The 17,751-nt window shown below is 51.4% G+C and overlaps 2 protein-coding genes across 15 annotated transcripts in view; one reads left to right on the forward strand and one right to left on the reverse strand.

Moving 5' to 3' along the window:
* Snph (syntaphilin) overlaps positions 1-11,550 on the forward strand; it is a 41,924-nt gene extending 30,374 nt beyond the window's left edge. For 6 of the 10 annotated variants that reach the window (XM_033766952.1, XM_010612900.3, XM_019205828.2 and 3 more), the window contains 4 exons: positions 331-427; positions 1,028-1,234; positions 4,460-4,609; positions 7,165-11,550. In XM_033766952.1, coding sequence (XP_033622843.1) covers positions 378-427; positions 1,028-1,234; positions 4,460-4,609; positions 7,165-8,350 — 1,593 coding nt within the window. In that variant the 5' untranslated portion in view covers positions 331-377 and the 3' untranslated portion in view covers positions 8,351-11,550. Of the gene's footprint in view, positions 1-7; positions 428-1,027; positions 1,235-4,459; positions 4,610-7,164 lie in introns of those variants that run through there. The other 4 variants (XM_019205827.2, XM_010612898.3, XM_010612904.3 and 1 more) reach the window with 4 other exon arrangements.
* Positions 11,551-11,940: 390 nt separating this feature from the next.
* Positions 11,941-17,751, reverse strand: part of Sdcbp2 (syndecan binding protein 2) — a 20,007-nt gene continuing 14,196 nt past the window's right edge. For all 5 annotated transcript variants that reach the window (XM_010612893.3, XM_010612896.3, XM_010612897.1 and 2 more), the window contains exons 5-9: positions 15,808-15,966; positions 15,108-15,283; positions 14,857-15,028; positions 12,807-12,898; positions 11,941-12,572 (exon numbers count right to left, since the gene is read on the reverse strand). In XM_010612893.3, coding sequence (XP_010611195.1) covers positions 12,518-12,572; positions 12,807-12,898; positions 14,857-15,028; positions 15,108-15,283; positions 15,808-15,966 — 654 coding nt within the window. In that variant the 3' untranslated portion in view covers positions 11,941-12,517. The remainder of the gene's footprint in view (positions 12,573-12,806; positions 12,899-14,856; positions 15,029-15,107; positions 15,284-15,807; positions 15,967-17,751) is intronic.

Genomic DNA, 17,751 nt, shown 5'->3' on the forward strand with positions numbered 1-17,751 from the left:
AGAGGACAGGAGCCTCTGCCCCTCATGTCCTTGTGATCTTGGGCAAGATCTGCACCCTGTCTGGGGCATATTCACTCATCTGGAGGACACTGGGTCGGATGGATGATTTCCCACTGCCCCTCAGGCTTTGACAATCCATCGTGACTTTAAGTCAGGTGGTGGGAGGCTGTGCACCTGTCCCATTAAACTCACGGATAGATGTGGCTGTGACCTGAGCCTGGTGCTGAAGGGTGAGAAGAGAAGCTATGCCTGGCAGCAGCCCCAGTGAGAGGATGACACGGCCCGGCCCGGCCCTCCCTGCTGGCCCCCCAACCCGCCCTCTTTCCTCAGCCCCAGGGACACCGCCCATTCCACCCCTCACTCGGACCCGCAGCCTCATGGCCATGTCCCTGCCAGGGAGCAGACGGGCCTCTGCTGGATCCCGCAGGTGAGTCTTCCACTTTCCCAGAAGCTCTATGGCAGGGGGTGGGAGAAGGTGAGCCTCTGACTTCCCCTGCCACTGGCTTACACTGGGCCTTCCAGCAAACCATGTCCCATTTTCCCATCTTTAAAATGGGCATGAAACACTAGCTGCCTCCAGGAACTATTTAAGTGCTCAAATGACACATGGATGTGAAAGTTATCTGTAGGCTCAAACACTAGATTCCTACCCATCCCAGACTCACGAACACCATTGTTGGAGGAGGGATGCAGACATCTACTCCAGTTCACTCGGCCTCCACCAATTTTCACCCCAGTGGCTGTTCCTTCTCTCCCCACCCCTGTGTATCCCATTCTTCTGCCCTCAGCCTGTGAGGGATCTCTGTCCTGGGTTTGTGGTCTCTGGGAAGTTGAGGACCTTTGGGAAGGGCAGAAGGGGCCCCACCTTTGTCCTGCAGCCTTGTCCAGTTTCTGCTCTCCTCCCTGGGAAGCCAGGAGGACCAGCCTCTTTTTGGTTTTCCATCTTGATTTGCACTATCTGTTCTGTCACCCCTGTTTGTGCATCGCCCTCTCCCCGCTGCTTCTCTCCCTGCTGGTGACCCTGAAGTGGGGGCGCTTTGAGCCGCAGTGGCCTGGCAGTGTTCGCTCAGTGCCCACAGCTGCCCCCCAGCCAGAATGAGCACCTGCCTCTTCTCCCTGCATCCAGGCGCACCTCTCCGCCCGTGAGCGTGCGGGACGCCTATGGCACCTCTTCCCTCAGCAGCAGCAGCAACTCAGGCTCCTGCAAGGGCAGCGACAGCAGCCCCACACCCAGGTAATCCACCCTATCACCAGCCTCCTGGCTGGCTGGGAATCAGGACTTTGCGGGGAGGCTGGTGTGGTGTTCTGAACATCTCCAGCTCCAGCACTCTGACTCACTGGCTGTGCAACCTTGAACAGGTTGCTTCTCCCCCTAAGCCTCAGTTCCAGTCTAAAAGATGGACATAATACCCACTACACAGGAGTTTGTTGGTTGTTAACAAACAAGAGTGATACTTTAAACATGAAGAAGGAGAGGTAAGCTGCTCTCTGAAGCAGCATAGGTCCTATCTCCTGTCTTCCTGCACTGCTGTCATTGGAAAAAAACTTTGTATTCATTGCAAAACAGCTTCTATAGGACAGCCATCCAGGAAAAAGATAAAGAAAGCAAAACTCTGCCCACAGGGCCAGTTAGTACAGAGAGAGTTAGTGCCCCCTCCATACAGAATCAGGTTCTGCTGGGAAAAAGACAAGATGGGAATAGGAGGCAACTCCAGAGTTTATCATCTTACTCTTCTCAGGGGACACTCGGAGAGTGGCAGGGGTGACTTTGCTTTGGGAGATGTGTTAGAAACACAGCATTGCTAAATTTGATCTCAGGTATTATGGACCAATATTTGAAAAGCAGGATCAGGTTGGAGAGGCAAGGGAAGGGGACCTTTGAGTCCTGGAAGACCAGAAAATGAAAACTGGAATTGTGGCTCCTTGGTGTTGAAGTACAAGTGGGCAGTGGGAAAGTGTAGAAGCAGCCATGGCTTTGGATTCAACCACTTCCTGTCTCCGAATCGCCATTCCTTGTCTGTAAAATGAAGCTAATAGCCCAGAGGCTTCAGTGAGTTGGTATCTGTAGATCACACATCCTAGATGGCCAATAACCATTTTACTGGAGCTTTGGTCTATGCTCTTTGGTCTTGAGGGATGTGGACAGAGAAGACCGGGAAACACTCAGCTGCAGTACCCATGGCTTGTCCTGCCCCTTCCTCGGGGAGGATGTCATTTGTGCACAGCGGTGTCCAGAGCTGTGGAAGCAGCAGTTGTGAACATGCATATTGGGTGACAGGCATATGCAGGACCCACATGCCAGCATCCTGGATGTTACCCCTCCCAGAGCCTGGGGGACAGGAGTGATGTGTTAACTTAATGTGGAAAAGTATATCACTGGCAACTTCAATACTTTTTCATTAGTAACAGATTTTTGTGAGGTATCTCATAACTGTAACCCCTGGGCTGAACACTGCCTCTAAGAAAGGTCCTCTTGCCTACCACGAGGGTGATTTCCATAGGTGAGTGATGGGACCTATATTAGGACCTCACTGCAAATAGCCAGGCTTTCCAAGGCATGAGACACATGTGTCATAGTATGTTTTATTTCATATGTGTGCATATATATATATATATATATTTTTTTTTTTATGTTATAAATTATATATTTAATTTTTGGAACAATAGAACTAGTGACTAAAAATGTATGTTAAATGTTATATTGGAGAAAATACCCATAAAAGCAAATGGAAAAATTTAAGTTACTTCCCTCTAATCTTTGATTCTTACTAGTTTAATTAATCTTCGTTCTGTCACTGCCACCACCACCCACTCCACCCCAGGCATGGGACTTTTTACTCAACACAGGCCTGTGCCCCTCTGACCAAAGCCCTTGCAGGGCTGGCAGATGCTACAGGATGAGTGTATGGGGCCTTAGCATTGTTTGCATGGCTTGCTTGTCTTTTGGAGAGATATCTCTTAGATCAGAGGGGGCAACCCCAAGCTCCCAACCCATGCCAACACCTTGCCCCTTGCTAAGCAGGGCTATGTGTAACTTGGCTTAAGTTAAACTTGTAAACTGTGAGGTGAACCCATTTCTCTTTCTGATCCTGCCACCAAGTTCTCGTCAACAGTTCATAATCTATAAGTGTTGTTTCCTCAGTAAATATTAACTTTCATGAAACCCTAAAAGCTGCCTCCGGCTTGGCTTCTTCAGCAAGTAGGCCTCATGAGTGCCTGTCTATGTAGTCCCAAAAGGTATCTGCCTCTCCCTGGAGCAGATTGGGATGGCAGCAGGCCTGAGACTCTAGTTGGACAGGAATGTGCCCAGAATATTGAGCTGAGATCCAAGACATTTCTTTCAAAACAGAAGAACCAGCAGCAGGAAGCTGTGGGTAGAACCATCTGGGCCACAGTCTGTTGTGGAGTCAGGGTGCTCTCCTTCCCGGAAAGTCTTGGCCTGTCCTCCCCACTGGCCTGCTCATACTCTGGGTGGATATTCCTCCCTGTATGCCCTGGAGGGCCAGTGTGTGGTACACACACCAAACAGAGGCCACTACCATGCTGGGAACTGGGGACACCCAGCCTTCAGTACCATCGGGTACCACTATTGGTCCATGCCCAGACCCCAGGTGTGAAAATGTGGACCTGTGCAGAGGCTGCTGTCCTGGCATGTGAGATTGCCCATGGGGGCAGTAGGAAGAGAGTAAGGCTTCACAGGTACTGTGTGTGACTACATGTGTGGGTGTGGGGTACACATGGACCAGGAATCCACAAACTCAGATGTGTACACCCTACTAGCGTGTGTACAGGTAATGCTCACCTACATGCACATGAGGGTGGAAAAGGGGGGTTTGTATCAGATTCATGGAGACAGCTGTGCCACATGTGTGCCTGTACATGAATCTGCCTTCCTGGCTCCATCCCTAAGCTCTGAGCTTTGGAGATGAAAGCCCCCCACCATATCTCCTCCTCTACAGGGTGAGTCCTTGTTCTCCTTGCTTACCTGAAGCCTTCCTCTCCATCCCAAGCCTCCAGCTTTCTCAGGGTTCGAGTCTGGAAGCCTGGGTTCTGGGTGCCCACAGGACAGGCTGTGGGCTTAGGGTAAGAGCCAGACTCTCTGAAGCCGGCAGACCTCTGCGAGATGGAGGCTTCCCCACTCCCAGTACTACTTCGAGTACAGTGCAGATGGTGGCAGTAACATGCTCATGTGGCAGTAAAAGGCTTGTGTGCACCTATTGATGGGTGTTCCTACCCCTCTTCAGAGGAGGCCCGCAGCCCCACCCTGGTATAAAAAGTGCTTCACTAAACTCCATCTTCCAGCATGCTGGGTGTCCTCAAGCCTACCTGGGATGTCTGGCTTGGTGCCCTCTGGTGGCCATAGATGGAAGATAGCAGGGTGAGGACCCTGCTCCCGGGGGCAGCACCTGTGCCTTTCTTGCTCCTTCCTCCCCCACCCGTGATGGGCATCCACTTGCAGGCGCTCCATGAAGTACACACTGTGCAGTGACAACCATGGCATCAAGCCCCCCACCCCAGAGCAGTACCTGACCCCCCTGCAGCAGAAGGAGGTGTGCATCCGGCACCTGAAGGCACGGCTGAAGGACACACAGGACCGGCTCCAGGACAGGTAAGCAGTCAGCTAGGGCAGCCACGAGGCTACCCACCAGCTCCACATCCAGAAGAACCAGAGCCCTGGGGTGCTGTGGAAGGAAGGAGAGGCCAGGGCTTTCCATTATCCGCCCACTCTCTCCTTCCCAGCAACAGATTTTCTAAACTCTTATAGACTCCCTCCAACTCCCCCTGACTGCTCCAGGTAGCTGCTCAGACCACACAGGAAGCAGTTTGCCTGCAAGGGGCTGTCCCCTCATCTTCCCACCTGTGTATGAGAGGTGGGCAAGGAAAGCTTGCTTTGGAGAGGGAATGGGTATAGAGATAGCTGTGCCTGCACATCTGGGGCTCCAAAGAGGAAAGCCCCTCCTCCCACCCCATGCTGCCTCAGCTATGGGATGAGTTCTTTTCCTGCACCTACCTGGAGGTCACCCCTCCATCCCTGCAAACCATTGCTGTCTCTGTCTCTATGGACCTGTCTCTTCTGGACAATTCATAATGAATGGCCATGTCATTCTTGACCAGATTCCTGCCTAGTAGACAATCCATTTTGGATGTGTTGTGGTTTAGAGGTACAGGAGTTCAGGGCAGCATTGTGCTGACCTCTTGTCTTAGAACTAGGATTTCTACTTTTATTTCCTGTCATCTTCCCAATGATGCCCAGGGTATGCTTGGCCTTTTGCACTAATATCCTCGGGGAGCAGATGGCCATATCCCAGTTTGCTTTTTGAGGTTAACCCTGTGGCTCAGAGCAGACTGCCTGTTCTGTGTGGATTGGGCAGGATGGCTTGTGGTGAGTGTGTTTACACCTCAGTCCAGACCACACTGTGACTCTTGCAGGAGCTTGTGACCATGCCACACCTCCATGTTCCTCATGCATTTCTGTATTGTTTGTATCTGTACTTCTCTAAGTAGCTTACCTTCTGCTCCTTGAAGATGCCACATGTGATACCACTTTGCATCCGTAAGCAGTGCCCCTACAACCGGAGGTGTGCTTCCCCTATGTTGCCCACTTAGCAACCTCATCCTTAAAGATCTATTTCCTATGCAATGTCCTGCAATCCAGTGAGGCATGGACAGGACTGGGAAGCCATTGCTCGGTGGAGTCTAGCTGGCACCAAGGAGAGAGAAGCAAGGACCAGCTCCACTGAACATGCCCAATGTCTTCTTCCAAACTCTCTTCTCCTCCCAGAGTGAGGCATGTGCGAGGAGTGGGGAGAGAGGCCAGGAGGGTTACCCTGCAGGGTGCCCCATGCTGAAGCAGGGTGAGTGATGAACAAGCATCCCCCCATACCTACTAGCACATCTGCCATCACCACTGGAAGCAGCTCTACTGCCCACAGTGTGTTGCTGAGTCCTTTCTGTGATAAGGCCCACTCCCAGAGAATGTTGTGATGACTGTGGGCTTCTGAGACCCCTCAGCCCTAATTCCTTCAGCAAAATGTAGAATGAGATTCCTTGGCCCTGTTCCTCAATGGAATTTCCCACTTTGAAAAGTCCATGGTGTTTGATGTGGAACAGTCACTGTGCTGAGCCCATAATCCCCCAGTGATGGCCATACCATTTGTAGATCTTGTTCCTTTGAGCCTGGAGCTTGGGCTGAACAGCTTCATGGTGGAGGAAAACTGTCCAGGCAGGAGATGAAGGCTGATGAATGATTTTCATCTGATTTTTGTTTCTTTCACTCAATCTCTGTTCAGTCTTGCCCTGGTTTTGTCTCTAGACTCAGTGGCGTGATTTTCATACTTACCTGCCTCCCCTCCCAACCCTGTATCCATCGGTATCTCAGGGATTTGGAAAAGCCTGGGCATTTGTGGACAAGAGCTTTCCAGTGGTCACATTTCCTTGATGCTTGACCCTTCTCTCGAGAGTAGTAGTTGGTGCTTTCTTGTCCATTTTTCAGCCCCCCTCTTTACAGTACACACAAAGAAGAAACTTCTAGCATGGTGGAAAAAGAGTCACCCTGTTCTCCTCACCCTCCTCTGATCCATCTACCACTTCTCATCCCTCTGCTTGAGAGATGATATAAAATTATCAGCTCCCCCCATCAACATTGACAGTGGTTATCTTCTCATGCTACTGCCATCTCCAAAAGGGTCTCTGGCCACATCTCCATCTATTGAAAATGTTCATGTCCTGCTTTGGAAGGAGGCCACATTCCTTTCAATAGAGCAAAGATTTTCTGTTTAGTTAGTTTTGCTTTATATTAAGATTTTATTAGGTTTTTACGTAAGCAGCACTTATAAGAATCTTTGTTTCATCTCTTCTCCTGATGATGGATTGAAAGTCACCTGAAGTTCAGCTTCCAAGGGTAGAAATGGGTAGTGTCTTGATCAACATTTCTTTTCTTTCACAGGCGGAGGCCTTTCCTTTCCTTCACCCAGGCACTCTCACTGCTCCCTGTGGGATACAAGGAAGGGGTATCAGGCACCAAGGACCCTCTTTTGTTTCTAACTCTGAGTTTCTGCAGTACAGGGACCCCTATCTTTGGTGACACTGCCCCTTCTTGCCTTCTGAGGTGATGGTGACAGGCCAGGCAGGCAGGGAGTGAGCCAATGTCTCTTCTGCTTGCAGGGACACAGAGATCGATGACCTGAAGACACAGCTGTCACGTATGCAGGAGGACTGGATTGAGGAGGAATGCCACCGGGTGGAGGCTCAGCTAGCCTTGAAGGAAGCCCGCAAGGAGATCAAACAGCTCAAACAGGTCATTGACACTGTCAAAAACAACCTGATTGACAAAGACAAGGGGCTGCAGAAATACTTTGTGGACATCAACATCCAGAACAAGAAGCTGGAGACCCTGCTGCACAGCATGGAGGTGGCCCAGAATGGCATGGCCAAAGAAGAGGGCACTGGGGAGTCGGCTGGTGGTTCCCCTGCCCGCTCCCTCACCCGCAGTTCCACGTATACCAAGTTGAGTGACCCAGCTGTTTGCGGTGACCGCCAGCCTGGTGATCCCTCCAGAACCTCTGCTGAAGATGGAGCCGACAGTGGCTTTGGGGCTGCTGATGACACACTGAGCCGGACCGACGCTCTGGAGGCCAGCAGCCTGCTGTCATCAGGGGTGGACTGTGGCCCTGAGGAGGCCTCACTGCACAGCTCCTTCAGCCTGGGCGTCCGCTTCCCTACCAGTAACACGTATGAGAAGCTTCTGTGTGCCACGGAGGCTGGTGTGCAGGCGAGCTGCATGCAGGAGCGGGCCATCCAGACGGACTTTGTGCAGTACCAACCCGACCTGGACACCATCCTGGAGAGAGTGACCCAGGCCCAGGTCTGTGGGACTGTCCCTGAGGATAGGCATCCAGAGTCAGAGGCCCACCCCGCAGGGCCCAGAGACCCCAACTCAGCAGTGGAGGTGACAATGGGCGATGAGCTCGAGGTCCTGCAGGCCATCACCCGGGGGCCCACTGCACACTGGCCTGGAGCCAACCCCAACCCTGGCCCATCGGTGAGTGTGGTGTGCCCCATGGAGGAGGAGGAGGAGGAGGTGGCCACAGCTGCAGCTACGGCTGAGAAGGAGCCCAAGAGCTACTGGAGTCGCCACTATATCGTGGATTTGCTGGCTGTGGTGGTGCCAGCTGTGCCCACAGTAGCCTGGCTCTGCCGCTCTCAACGACGCCAGGGCCAGCCCATCTACAACATCAGCTCCCTGCTTCGGGGCTGCTGCACTGTGGCCTTGCATTCCATCCGCAGGATCAGCTGCCGCTCTCTAGGCCACTCCGGGCCCAGCTCCTCAGGCAGTGGCTCTCAGCTCTGAGGGGGCCGCCCCATCCTAGACAGCGCTCTGGCAGCCTGACCACTGATTGTAGGGACGCTGTCCTCCCCCTCCCATATCGCCACAGGAATCATCTTATTTAGTTGTGGGTTTAGAGTGGTTTTCTTTCCTGGATATTAACAGTGTCAGGGGCTGGGAAGAATGACTTCCCAAAACTTCCAGAGGGAGAAGGGTAAGGGAGTCTCAAGGCAGAGAAGTACACTGATTGGTCAAACTGCACAGAGACACTTCTGAGGCCCCCAACCTGGCTGCTCTTTCCACCCAGCCCTTAGACAGGGTGGGCCCTGCTCAGGAAGTCTCTGGCTGGGTTATCTGGGGAGCCTCCCTTCCCTGCTCCGTCCTGCCCAGTGCCCTGCCCACTCCATGCCTCCTTTCCCAAGCCACCTTGCCCCCCGCCAGGCTTCTGAGACAGTATTATCTCCTTAGACAGAGACAGCTGTGGCCAACGTGCAGAAAACTGATCTAAGCACTTCGAGCAGGGTCTGGAACCCCTGGGCCTGGGTTGGAGCTGCAGCCTCCCCCTTGCTCCCCAGTTAGGATTCAGAAGCACAGTCAAGGCCATGGCTGGTGGAACAACATGCTCAGCATGAAGGGCTGAGGGCAGGGTGGGTTCTGTGTCTGTCTGACCTCCACGTTCCTCCCCATGACCTATTTTCCTCTTGGCTTCTGGATGTGTCACATCGTTCTTCCCTGAGAGAAAGCCACCTCTGGCCAGCTAGGTGCTGTGGAGGGAGCACTCATATAAGTCCTGGTACCCATTGGGAGATTGGCCAGCACAGAGGAGTCAGAGCTGGGAGCTTCAGGGGCCCTGCATCTTCTCCAATGAGGCCACTTCATCTGCTGTCCAGGGGTGTAGCGCTGGACTCAGGAATCCTTGGCTGCTCTGAGAAGCCAGAGGCCATGGCTGCCCCTGGAGTATGCCCGCCATTCCTCAAGGGGCCTCTAGCCCAACCTCTGCCTTGCACTGTGTTCACTTTGGGGCTTGGTTCTCCCCCATCCCAAGACCCCTGGGAGTGGCTGCTTGCTTTCTGGGATGAGGGTCCGTAAATCAACCTGCCTGCCTCTGGGGAAGCAGAGAATTCTGGCAGGATGACTCTCAGGATGGGCTATGGAAGCCATGACATTTGTTCAGGCCAAAGCAGGGTGCCCTGGGACGTGTTCCTCAGGCAGGAACATGACAGGGCAGGAAGAGCCCTGTGGCCACCTGCTCCCAGACCAAGCCGGGTCAGCCTGAGAAGGCTCACTATGCTTCACCTTCCCTGGGACCACATCTGAGTCCCCCAGCAAAGCTGCTGATATTTTATTACCATTATTAGTTTACAAAGTAAACTCCTTCCTCTTCCTCCATGGGGGGTTACACCCACCAGGGCATCCTGCCCACTCATCAGAGGTTAGGTCCCATATTGGAGGAGTTGGTGGGACCCTACGTCTCATGTACCCCTCTGGCCTAGGGGCCACTCTGGTTCTCTGCCAAGGTTCCTTGCCCTCATCCCGAGGCCCCAGTGGCCACTGCCTGACTGGTGGGCTCTGCCCTTCCACTCTGTGCCCTCCCCCCAGGGGGTATTTGCATGCACTGGGGGTGGGCAGCCAGCCCAGCCACCTGGGCCAGAGCCCCCTCTGCCACACGCTTTGTGCCTCCAAAGCTCCTCCACCTCAGCCGGGGCCTCAGACCAGCCCTCCTTTGTGGACCACTCCTGCCCTCAGCTGAACTAAACCTGAGTGCCTGGGGCCTGGCTGCAGGGGCCCCACAGGACACTGGGTCATGCCGTGGATGGGTCAGGGGACCAAAGCAACCCAAAGCCAAGCCAGGACTGGCCACGGACCCAACCTCCTGTGCTGTGTGCTCATGGAGCTGCACAGCATCTCCTTAAAAATAAAGCTTTGCTGAAAAAAAAAAGTATGAACTATATTTGACAACATAAAATCTATATATTTTTCACCACTGGAATTTAGTCAAGCTTTGCAACCCTCTCCTGTCTGTGTCTGTCTGTGGCCTTCCTATCGTGTCCTGTGTTGTGGTGGGTGTGGACAGGGCTGGGATTGTTGTCCACTCTGTCCCTGCTGCTGGTGAAGCCACCTGTAAGGACTGGGCCATGTGTGGGTCCCAGGTATTGGCCCAAGGCCACAGGAGAAGGCTGCTGCCCTCCACTCCCACTCTGGCCCAAGCCGTGACTATAGGTCACAGGGTCCCAAGAGCATAGCACTGAGGGGCCTCTTTTTGTGGGTTCTAGTGAGGCCTTCAGTGGGCTCTCTATCTTTCCAGTAGCAAAAGCAGCTCACTCCTAGGTTTAGGGCAGCCCCAGCCCAGCCTCTGAGCATACATGTGCTCAGTACCCCGCATCTATGCAAAGGGCCTGCACTGCCTGTGCAGCCCCAGGTGAGGGCATGCAGTGGGCTGCCGGCTTAGCTTTAGCCCTGGCTAGCTGGGGCACAGAGGAGGCTAGAGAGGGCATCAAGGCTAGGTCTGGCCAGCGCCCTCTAGAGAGTTCTCCTCTGCAGCTCCCCTTTCCTTCTGCTTGATACCTCCTCCTGTGGGGCTGCAGCCCTTCCCTCTTCCTCTCAGCTTCTGGAACAGAAATCTTCAGGGCCTCCCCAGCCTCCAGCCTCCAGCCAGAGCTGATTAGGTCTCGAAGAACAGTGTCCCCAGAAAACCACCTCTGGAACTGCTGGTCACTTGGGAACCCAGTGTTTAGAGGTGGCTCTTCCTTAGCTCTGGGGCCAGGACCATAGCAGCGCTGCTATCCCTCTGGTCCAGGCCCAGGAAGGACTTGGGAGCTGGGCCTGGGCTTCTGCAAAGACAGCTGGCCTTGAGCAGAGCTTATGACAAATGTTTCCCGAGGGAGTAACTTAGCTTTTCATTGAATACCCTTCCCAGTCGCCACTAGCACAGGGGCATCTGAGCACTTTGGGGTCGGGGGCAGACCACAAGGTTCCAGGGCAAAAGCCTCCCCTCCTGGGGACCTCTGCCCAGAGAACTCTCAACTCCCTTTCTGACTGAGGGGATGTTGCAAATGGGTCACAGTGCACTCTCACATTTGGCCATCCCCTTGACCAAGAATTTAGGGGATGTGGGAAGGAGGGAGGTGGGGAGGGGTCTTGACTCTCATCTCCTTGTCCTTTTGTCCAGAAAAAGTTGTACCTGCACCACACAGCTCTGAATTAAAGCATGAACATATCGTGAGACCCTCGGCCTGGTTTCTTTTTCCTGTGTCAGTTTTCTAAGGGGGCGGGTGGGACTCACACTGTCTTTCCTCCCACGCAGAGGGCAGCAGAGGGCCATGTGCTGGTTTGACCCCACCAGGCCCTGATGAATGTGGCTGGGGCACCATGGTCCATGCAGGTTGAACACAAAGTAGACAGCCACCTTCCTCTGCTGCTAGGTTTCAGATCCTGCTGGACAGTATAAAGATGTAGCATTTTTTCTTCCCCATTTCCCATGAAGGGGTTTCTCTCACTCCATTTAACAGACACAGAAGCAGACATGGTCCCTTAGTGGGGGGCACCAAAGCCAGTGCCAGCTTGTGGCCCCAGTTCTACTCTTCCCTGCACCAGACTGGCAGGTGGCCTGGGGTGGAGGCTGTCAAATCACTGCTCTGAGGCGACACGTAGAAAGGGTTCTGGTCTCCCCACTGTTTGAAAGGAAAACAGCTGTGGAATATCATGCACCAAGGATTCTGGAATTTCCAGTTAACCTTCAGGAAGGGATTGTGTTTAAAATCAAAACTGTATTCAAAAGACAGTAAGATATCATACTTTTATGAATTATATAGTGACAGGGAGCAAGTAAAGGCAAAGAAACATTATTGCAAAGAGTGGCGTTCTATACTCTCAAAATGTATAACTGTTTTCCTGGTGCAGGCCTAATCTTGAAAGGATTAGTTGTTCCAGCCGAAGTTCAAGCAGCATTTGGCTGGCCTACCTACATGCCTGGCATTTCAATTGGCAGCCTGTGGGCCCTGTCTGAGCCATAGCCCAGCACAGGGTCTGAGGCTCCAAGGAGGCCTGTGGGCTCAAAGGACAGACTCCTGCCAGCCCACGTCCACCCACCTGGAACAGCCACAAGACACCCAACAACCCAAGCAGCAGGCCAGCTGCAACCTGTCATCTGAGGCCAAGGAGGCAGGAGGCCTGTGCTGCGCTGCTGTGGCTTCAGGCATCTGGGATGGAGTGGTCCATGGTGTGGTGGAGCAGCGTCGGGGACAACCTGGATATCACAAAGTAATGATGGCTGAAACTGGTCTCTCCTTCTCCCTGCACCCCCCAAGTCTGTACACCCAGTGTGTCCATTCACCCCTGGTTCTGAGACTTCCAAATCCCCAGAAACCATCATCCACCATGGAGGAGAGGAGAAGAGGAGAGGATAAATTAGCACCAAGGAGCCCAGGTAAGCTCCAGGAGGCAGAGAAGAGGGAAGACAGAGGAGGGATGATAGCCTTACTTTTTCACCATGTGCTCAAAGATCACAGCAGGCATGATGGTCAGGGTGATGACGTTTCCAGCTGTTGCCAAAATCTCCATGATTGCTTTGTCCTGCAGAGGAGGTGAGTGCATGGTCACCTGGGGGCCAGGGGCCATACTGCAGGACCCTCTGTGTGGAGGTCAGCACGGCTGCTGCTGGAGGATGCCACTGACGACCACCCACAGGGCCAGGCTTTACATACATGTATAATCTGGTTATGTGTTGTCTAGTTGTTCCAGGATAAATAGAAGATGGGACAGAACTAGTGACCAAGGTATAGAAATAAATAAAACTTCAAAATTATAAATGTTCTCAAGAAATATAGCTATCAGTCTGGGTGTGGAGGTGCACACCTGTAATCCCAGCACTACGGAGACTGAGGCAGAAGAATCACTTGGAGTTCCAGGCCAGCCTGAACTACAGAGTGAGACCTTATCTTAAAAAGCCAAAAAACCAAAAAGAAAAGAAGAGGAGGAGGAGGAGAAGGAGTGGGGGGAGAAAATAAGGAAGAGGAGGAGCAGGAGAGGGAGTATCTGGAGCTACTCAATGGAGAGGCTGTCCCTAAGAACCTCACCAGGCCATGGCTTGGTAGAGTAGCTGGCAATTCACAATGATGCCTGGAGCCTTCTGTGCAGATGAATCACAACTTACCATGAATGTGCTCAAACAGTTAAGGTTGAAGAATTGTAATACTTTCAAACAGATGAATTAATGCATATCCAAACACTTGACTTAATTCAGAATTGATATGGCTGTACTTAATTTTGTTTGTTTTTGAGACAGGGCCATTTGAGAAAGCCCAGCCTTGAACTGTTTGTTTTCAAGACAGGATCTTTTGATTTGAATTCACTATGTATCCCAGGTTGGCCTTGAATTTATAGCAACCCTCTTGTCTCAGCCTCAGCAGTATTGGGTTCATAGGTGTGTACCCCCCCCACACAGCACTCAGCTTTTTTAAGTAAGTGGGTTTCTTTGAACTATTATGCCTGATCCTGGACAAAGGATCCCAGCAAGAAGGATCTTATGCAGATATCAGGGAAAACTTCCTGACTACAGTGGTCCTGAGCTACCAGAACAAGCCTCTGAGGAAGATGGGGGAGACGGAGGTACAAGGAAGCAGGCCAATGACAGGAATGGCTGTACTAGGAGTGTGGCAAAGTGCTGTCACCCATGCCAGAGGAAGCCTTGCCCCATGAGTGCCAGAGCTGTGGCAGGAGAAAAGCTCACTCCACTACACAACTGGGGCTGAGAGGCACTCTCAGTCAGAGTGGCATCAAATCAGGATAAAACCAAGAGTCATCATTATCTGTGGTCTCTTCCCCCTGGGAATCCCATTCCACGTCCACATTCTGAGAGTCCCTCACCCCAGACCACTTGCTTCTCCTGAATTTTTTTCTTTTTTTTTTCTGTTACAGTAATGGGGATTTAACCCCCATTTGCATAGCGTTACTCCCCCTGCCCACACAAACACAGCATCCTTTATGTTGAGACAGGATCTCACAAAGCTGCTGTGTTGCCCAGGCTGGGCTCAAACCTGTGATCTTCCTGCTGCAACCTCCCAGAGTGCTGGGATGACAGGCGTGAACCACCATGCCCATAAGTACCTTGATTTTTTAAAGGTAAAGGTACCACATGCTCCCACCTTGAAAAATGAACAAAGGTCAGAAATGGATTTCTGAAAGATTTTCTTAAAAAATAAAATTATCACTAAATGGGATCAACAGACAAATAGAAGTGTCATGCAGAGTAAAGAGGCATCACTGGACTGAGGTGTCCATACAGCCTGTAGCCAGGTGGGTACCTGTGTCCTCACCCCTCTTCCTGTCACACCCTCCACAGTTAGTAACAGTGTCTGATACTCCTGAGCACTCACTGCGTAGCTGGCACTGTGATCAGAGCTCTCAGCCATGGTCTTACTGACTCCCACAACAACCTTCAGAGCAGGACGCTACGGCTGGCAGGGCCACAACCTGTTCGGACGGTGCCCTCCCCAGCCTCACAGTCCCTGTGGAACATGGCCGCAGCCTACCTTCAGTCCAATGACATTCTGCCCATTCACCTCGCATATGCAGTGGCTGGTGAGGAGCCCATTGCGGGCTGCAGAGCTCCCTTTGACCACAGACACAACCTTCCCCTTCTTGATGAAGAAGCCGACATGGCCCAAGCTGTCCTTGTGCATTGTGACAGTCCGCTGGAATGGCCTGGCAGAAAGGACAGTGAGCTGGGCCTGGGGAGGTATCTAGGCTCCTGCAGAGAGGATTCTGAGGCCTTGCCACTCACCTGTCCCGAACGACCATGACAATCTTCTCCACTGCAGCCTTCTTCAGCACGCGGTGGGCTTTGTCTGTGCTCCAGCCAGCACAGTCACACCCATCAACCTGCAGGATCTGGTCCCCAAAGCGCAGCCCCACCAGGGATGCAGGGGTGTTGGCCTGGACCAGCTGCACAAAAACCCCCTGGAAGAGGCAGGGCAGAGTCAGCTACCCTGGCTGCCCCGATCCCAGGCACCTTCTGAGAGTTGCCATTTTTCTCCTAATATTCTGGGAGCCTTCCAGGCACCAGGACTGCATCTCTGTGTGGCGGGTATGACACGCGCCAGACCACATGGTGTGTGTCTGGATTTCAGCCCCAGCCAGAGGTTGCAACCCCAGCCACTCTACTGAACGGTCTCTCCCAAAGGCATCTGGCTAACTTGGTTTCCTCTATCCACAGCACCAGGAAGCCACATCCCTGGAATCTGGGGCCAGGAAAAGAGAGGCTCTGAGTGACAGGAGGCCAGGAGGGCATGGTGCGTTCCTGCTGCAACCTAGCAACCGGGTACTTGGGTGAGGGCTGCGCCTTCCTTACAGTAGCCTGCTTCTCTGAGCCCGAGGAGGGGTGTGTCTTTGTCTGCCCCTCTCAGACTGTAACCAATTGGTACCCCCAGGGCAGCTGGGCATCTGCGCCACCCTCCCGACTCTGCTGCTCCCGCGCTGTCTACCTTGTCTATGGCCTGCAGCCGCAGCCCTGTCTTGCCACGCTCGTCTTTGCACAGGTGGATCTCCCGCACTCCAGGCTTGATCTCCGCACGCTGCACGCCCAGGTTGTTCCCGGACACTGGTGCCACCAGCTGGCCAGGCCAGGAACCAGAGACCGCCGTCTGCAGGCACCAGGAGCCATGAGGCAGGGGCCGGGGGTAAGGGTAGAGATGGGCAAAGGAGAAAGGTGCAGACCCCAGGCTCAACCCTACCTCCCACTATGTTACCGGGAGGAACTGGGAAAGAGTGTGGTTTCATGACGCCACTAGGGGGCATCAGATTCCACACCCTTAAAAATGAGCGAGGAAAAAGGAAGTGGACAGGAAGGGTGGTGGGTCCGTTATTTTCCAAGGGAAATTAGTGTCAGGAAAAGATCCTTTTATGATTCTTCACTTAAGAAGGAGGGTGGGGGGAAGACGCAAAAATAATTATAATGTGTTATGCACATGTATCAATTCTCTAGATGAACATAATCATTACATACTGCAAATATGCACAGTACTAATACAAAATTTAAAATAAATAAGTCATTAAAAGTAGAAAAAATATTTACAGTAAATGATGAGAAATGAGGTGTAAAAGGGCTCAATTTGATTTTTATTTTGAAAAATATTTGAGCCAAAAAGAAATTGATGACAGCTTCCTCCTAAAATTCAGAAACAAAGCAAGGTAATTCTCACTGCTCTATTAAACAAAGTACTGGAAGATCTAGCCAGTGCAATAAGGCAAGAAAAGAATAAAAACACAAAGACACACAAACCTATAAAAGAAGAAATACAACTGTTCCTATTCATAGATGATATGATGGTGTACTAGAAAATCCCAAGGATGCACAGTAAAAGAAACTACCAACATAATGAAAAGACAAGCCACAGAGTGGGAAAATTTTATACCAGCTACTCCTCAGACAAAGGATTAACATCCAGAATACATAAAGAACTTTAAAAAATATCCCCCCAAAATTTAAAGACCCAGTCCAAAAATGGGCATCTGAAATGAATAGAAACTTCTCAAATGAAAAAAGCAAATAAACAGCAAATAAATACATGAAACAATGTTCAGTATCAGTGGTCATTGAATAAATGCAAAGTAAAACAACGTTGAGTTTCCATTTTACTTGAGAAAGAATGTCTACAGTAGCTAAGAATTCAACCAAAAAGGAGGAGGAGGAGGAGGAAATAAAGAAAGAAAGAAAGAAAGAAAGAAAGAAAAATAACAAATGCTGGTGAGGCTGTGGGGAAAAAGGAACTCTTCTCCATTGTAAACTGGTACAACAACTATGGAAATCAGTATGGAGATTCCTTAAAAACCAAAACTAGAGGTTCCATTTGATCCAGCTGCATCCCCTTCTAAGTATCTTCCCCCAAAAAGCTAAAAGCATTATACCACAGTGATATACACATACCCATGTTTATAGCAGTACAAGGAATAGCTAAATCTTGGAAACACCCTATATGCCTATCAAAAGATAAATGGATAAAAAATGTGGTATTTATATGTAATGGAATACTACTTTGTCATAAAGAAGGATAAACTTGAATCATTTTTAGGTAAATGGATGCACCTTGAGACCATAGCTTTGAGTGAAATAAACATTTGAGAAGTTTAAATATCACAAATAACTTGTGTAATAAACCCAATGGGAAAATAAGGAGCAAAACAGAGGATAGATATTGGGAAGTAGGAAGAATATTTTCAAATAAGAAGGGGAAACAAGGGAGAGGGGAGGGGATAGGGAAGGAAGGGGAAAATGATTTTAAAAAGAGGATAGAAAGGGCCGGGGATTTAGCTCAGTGGTTCTGTCGCCTGCCTAGCAAGAGCAAGAACCCGAGTTCTATCCCCGGTACCAAAAAAAAATGGAAGGGAAAAAAAATGGAAACAACACTTTTGTAAATGGGGGGGGGGGG

Source organism: Fukomys damarensis, unplaced genomic scaffold (genome assembly GCF_012274545.1).
Source record: "Fukomys damarensis isolate Sample0158 unplaced genomic scaffold, DMR_v1.0_HiC HiC_scaffold_22, whole genome shotgun sequence".
Lineage (NCBI taxonomy): Eukaryota > Metazoa > Chordata > Mammalia > Rodentia > Bathyergidae > Fukomys > Fukomys damarensis.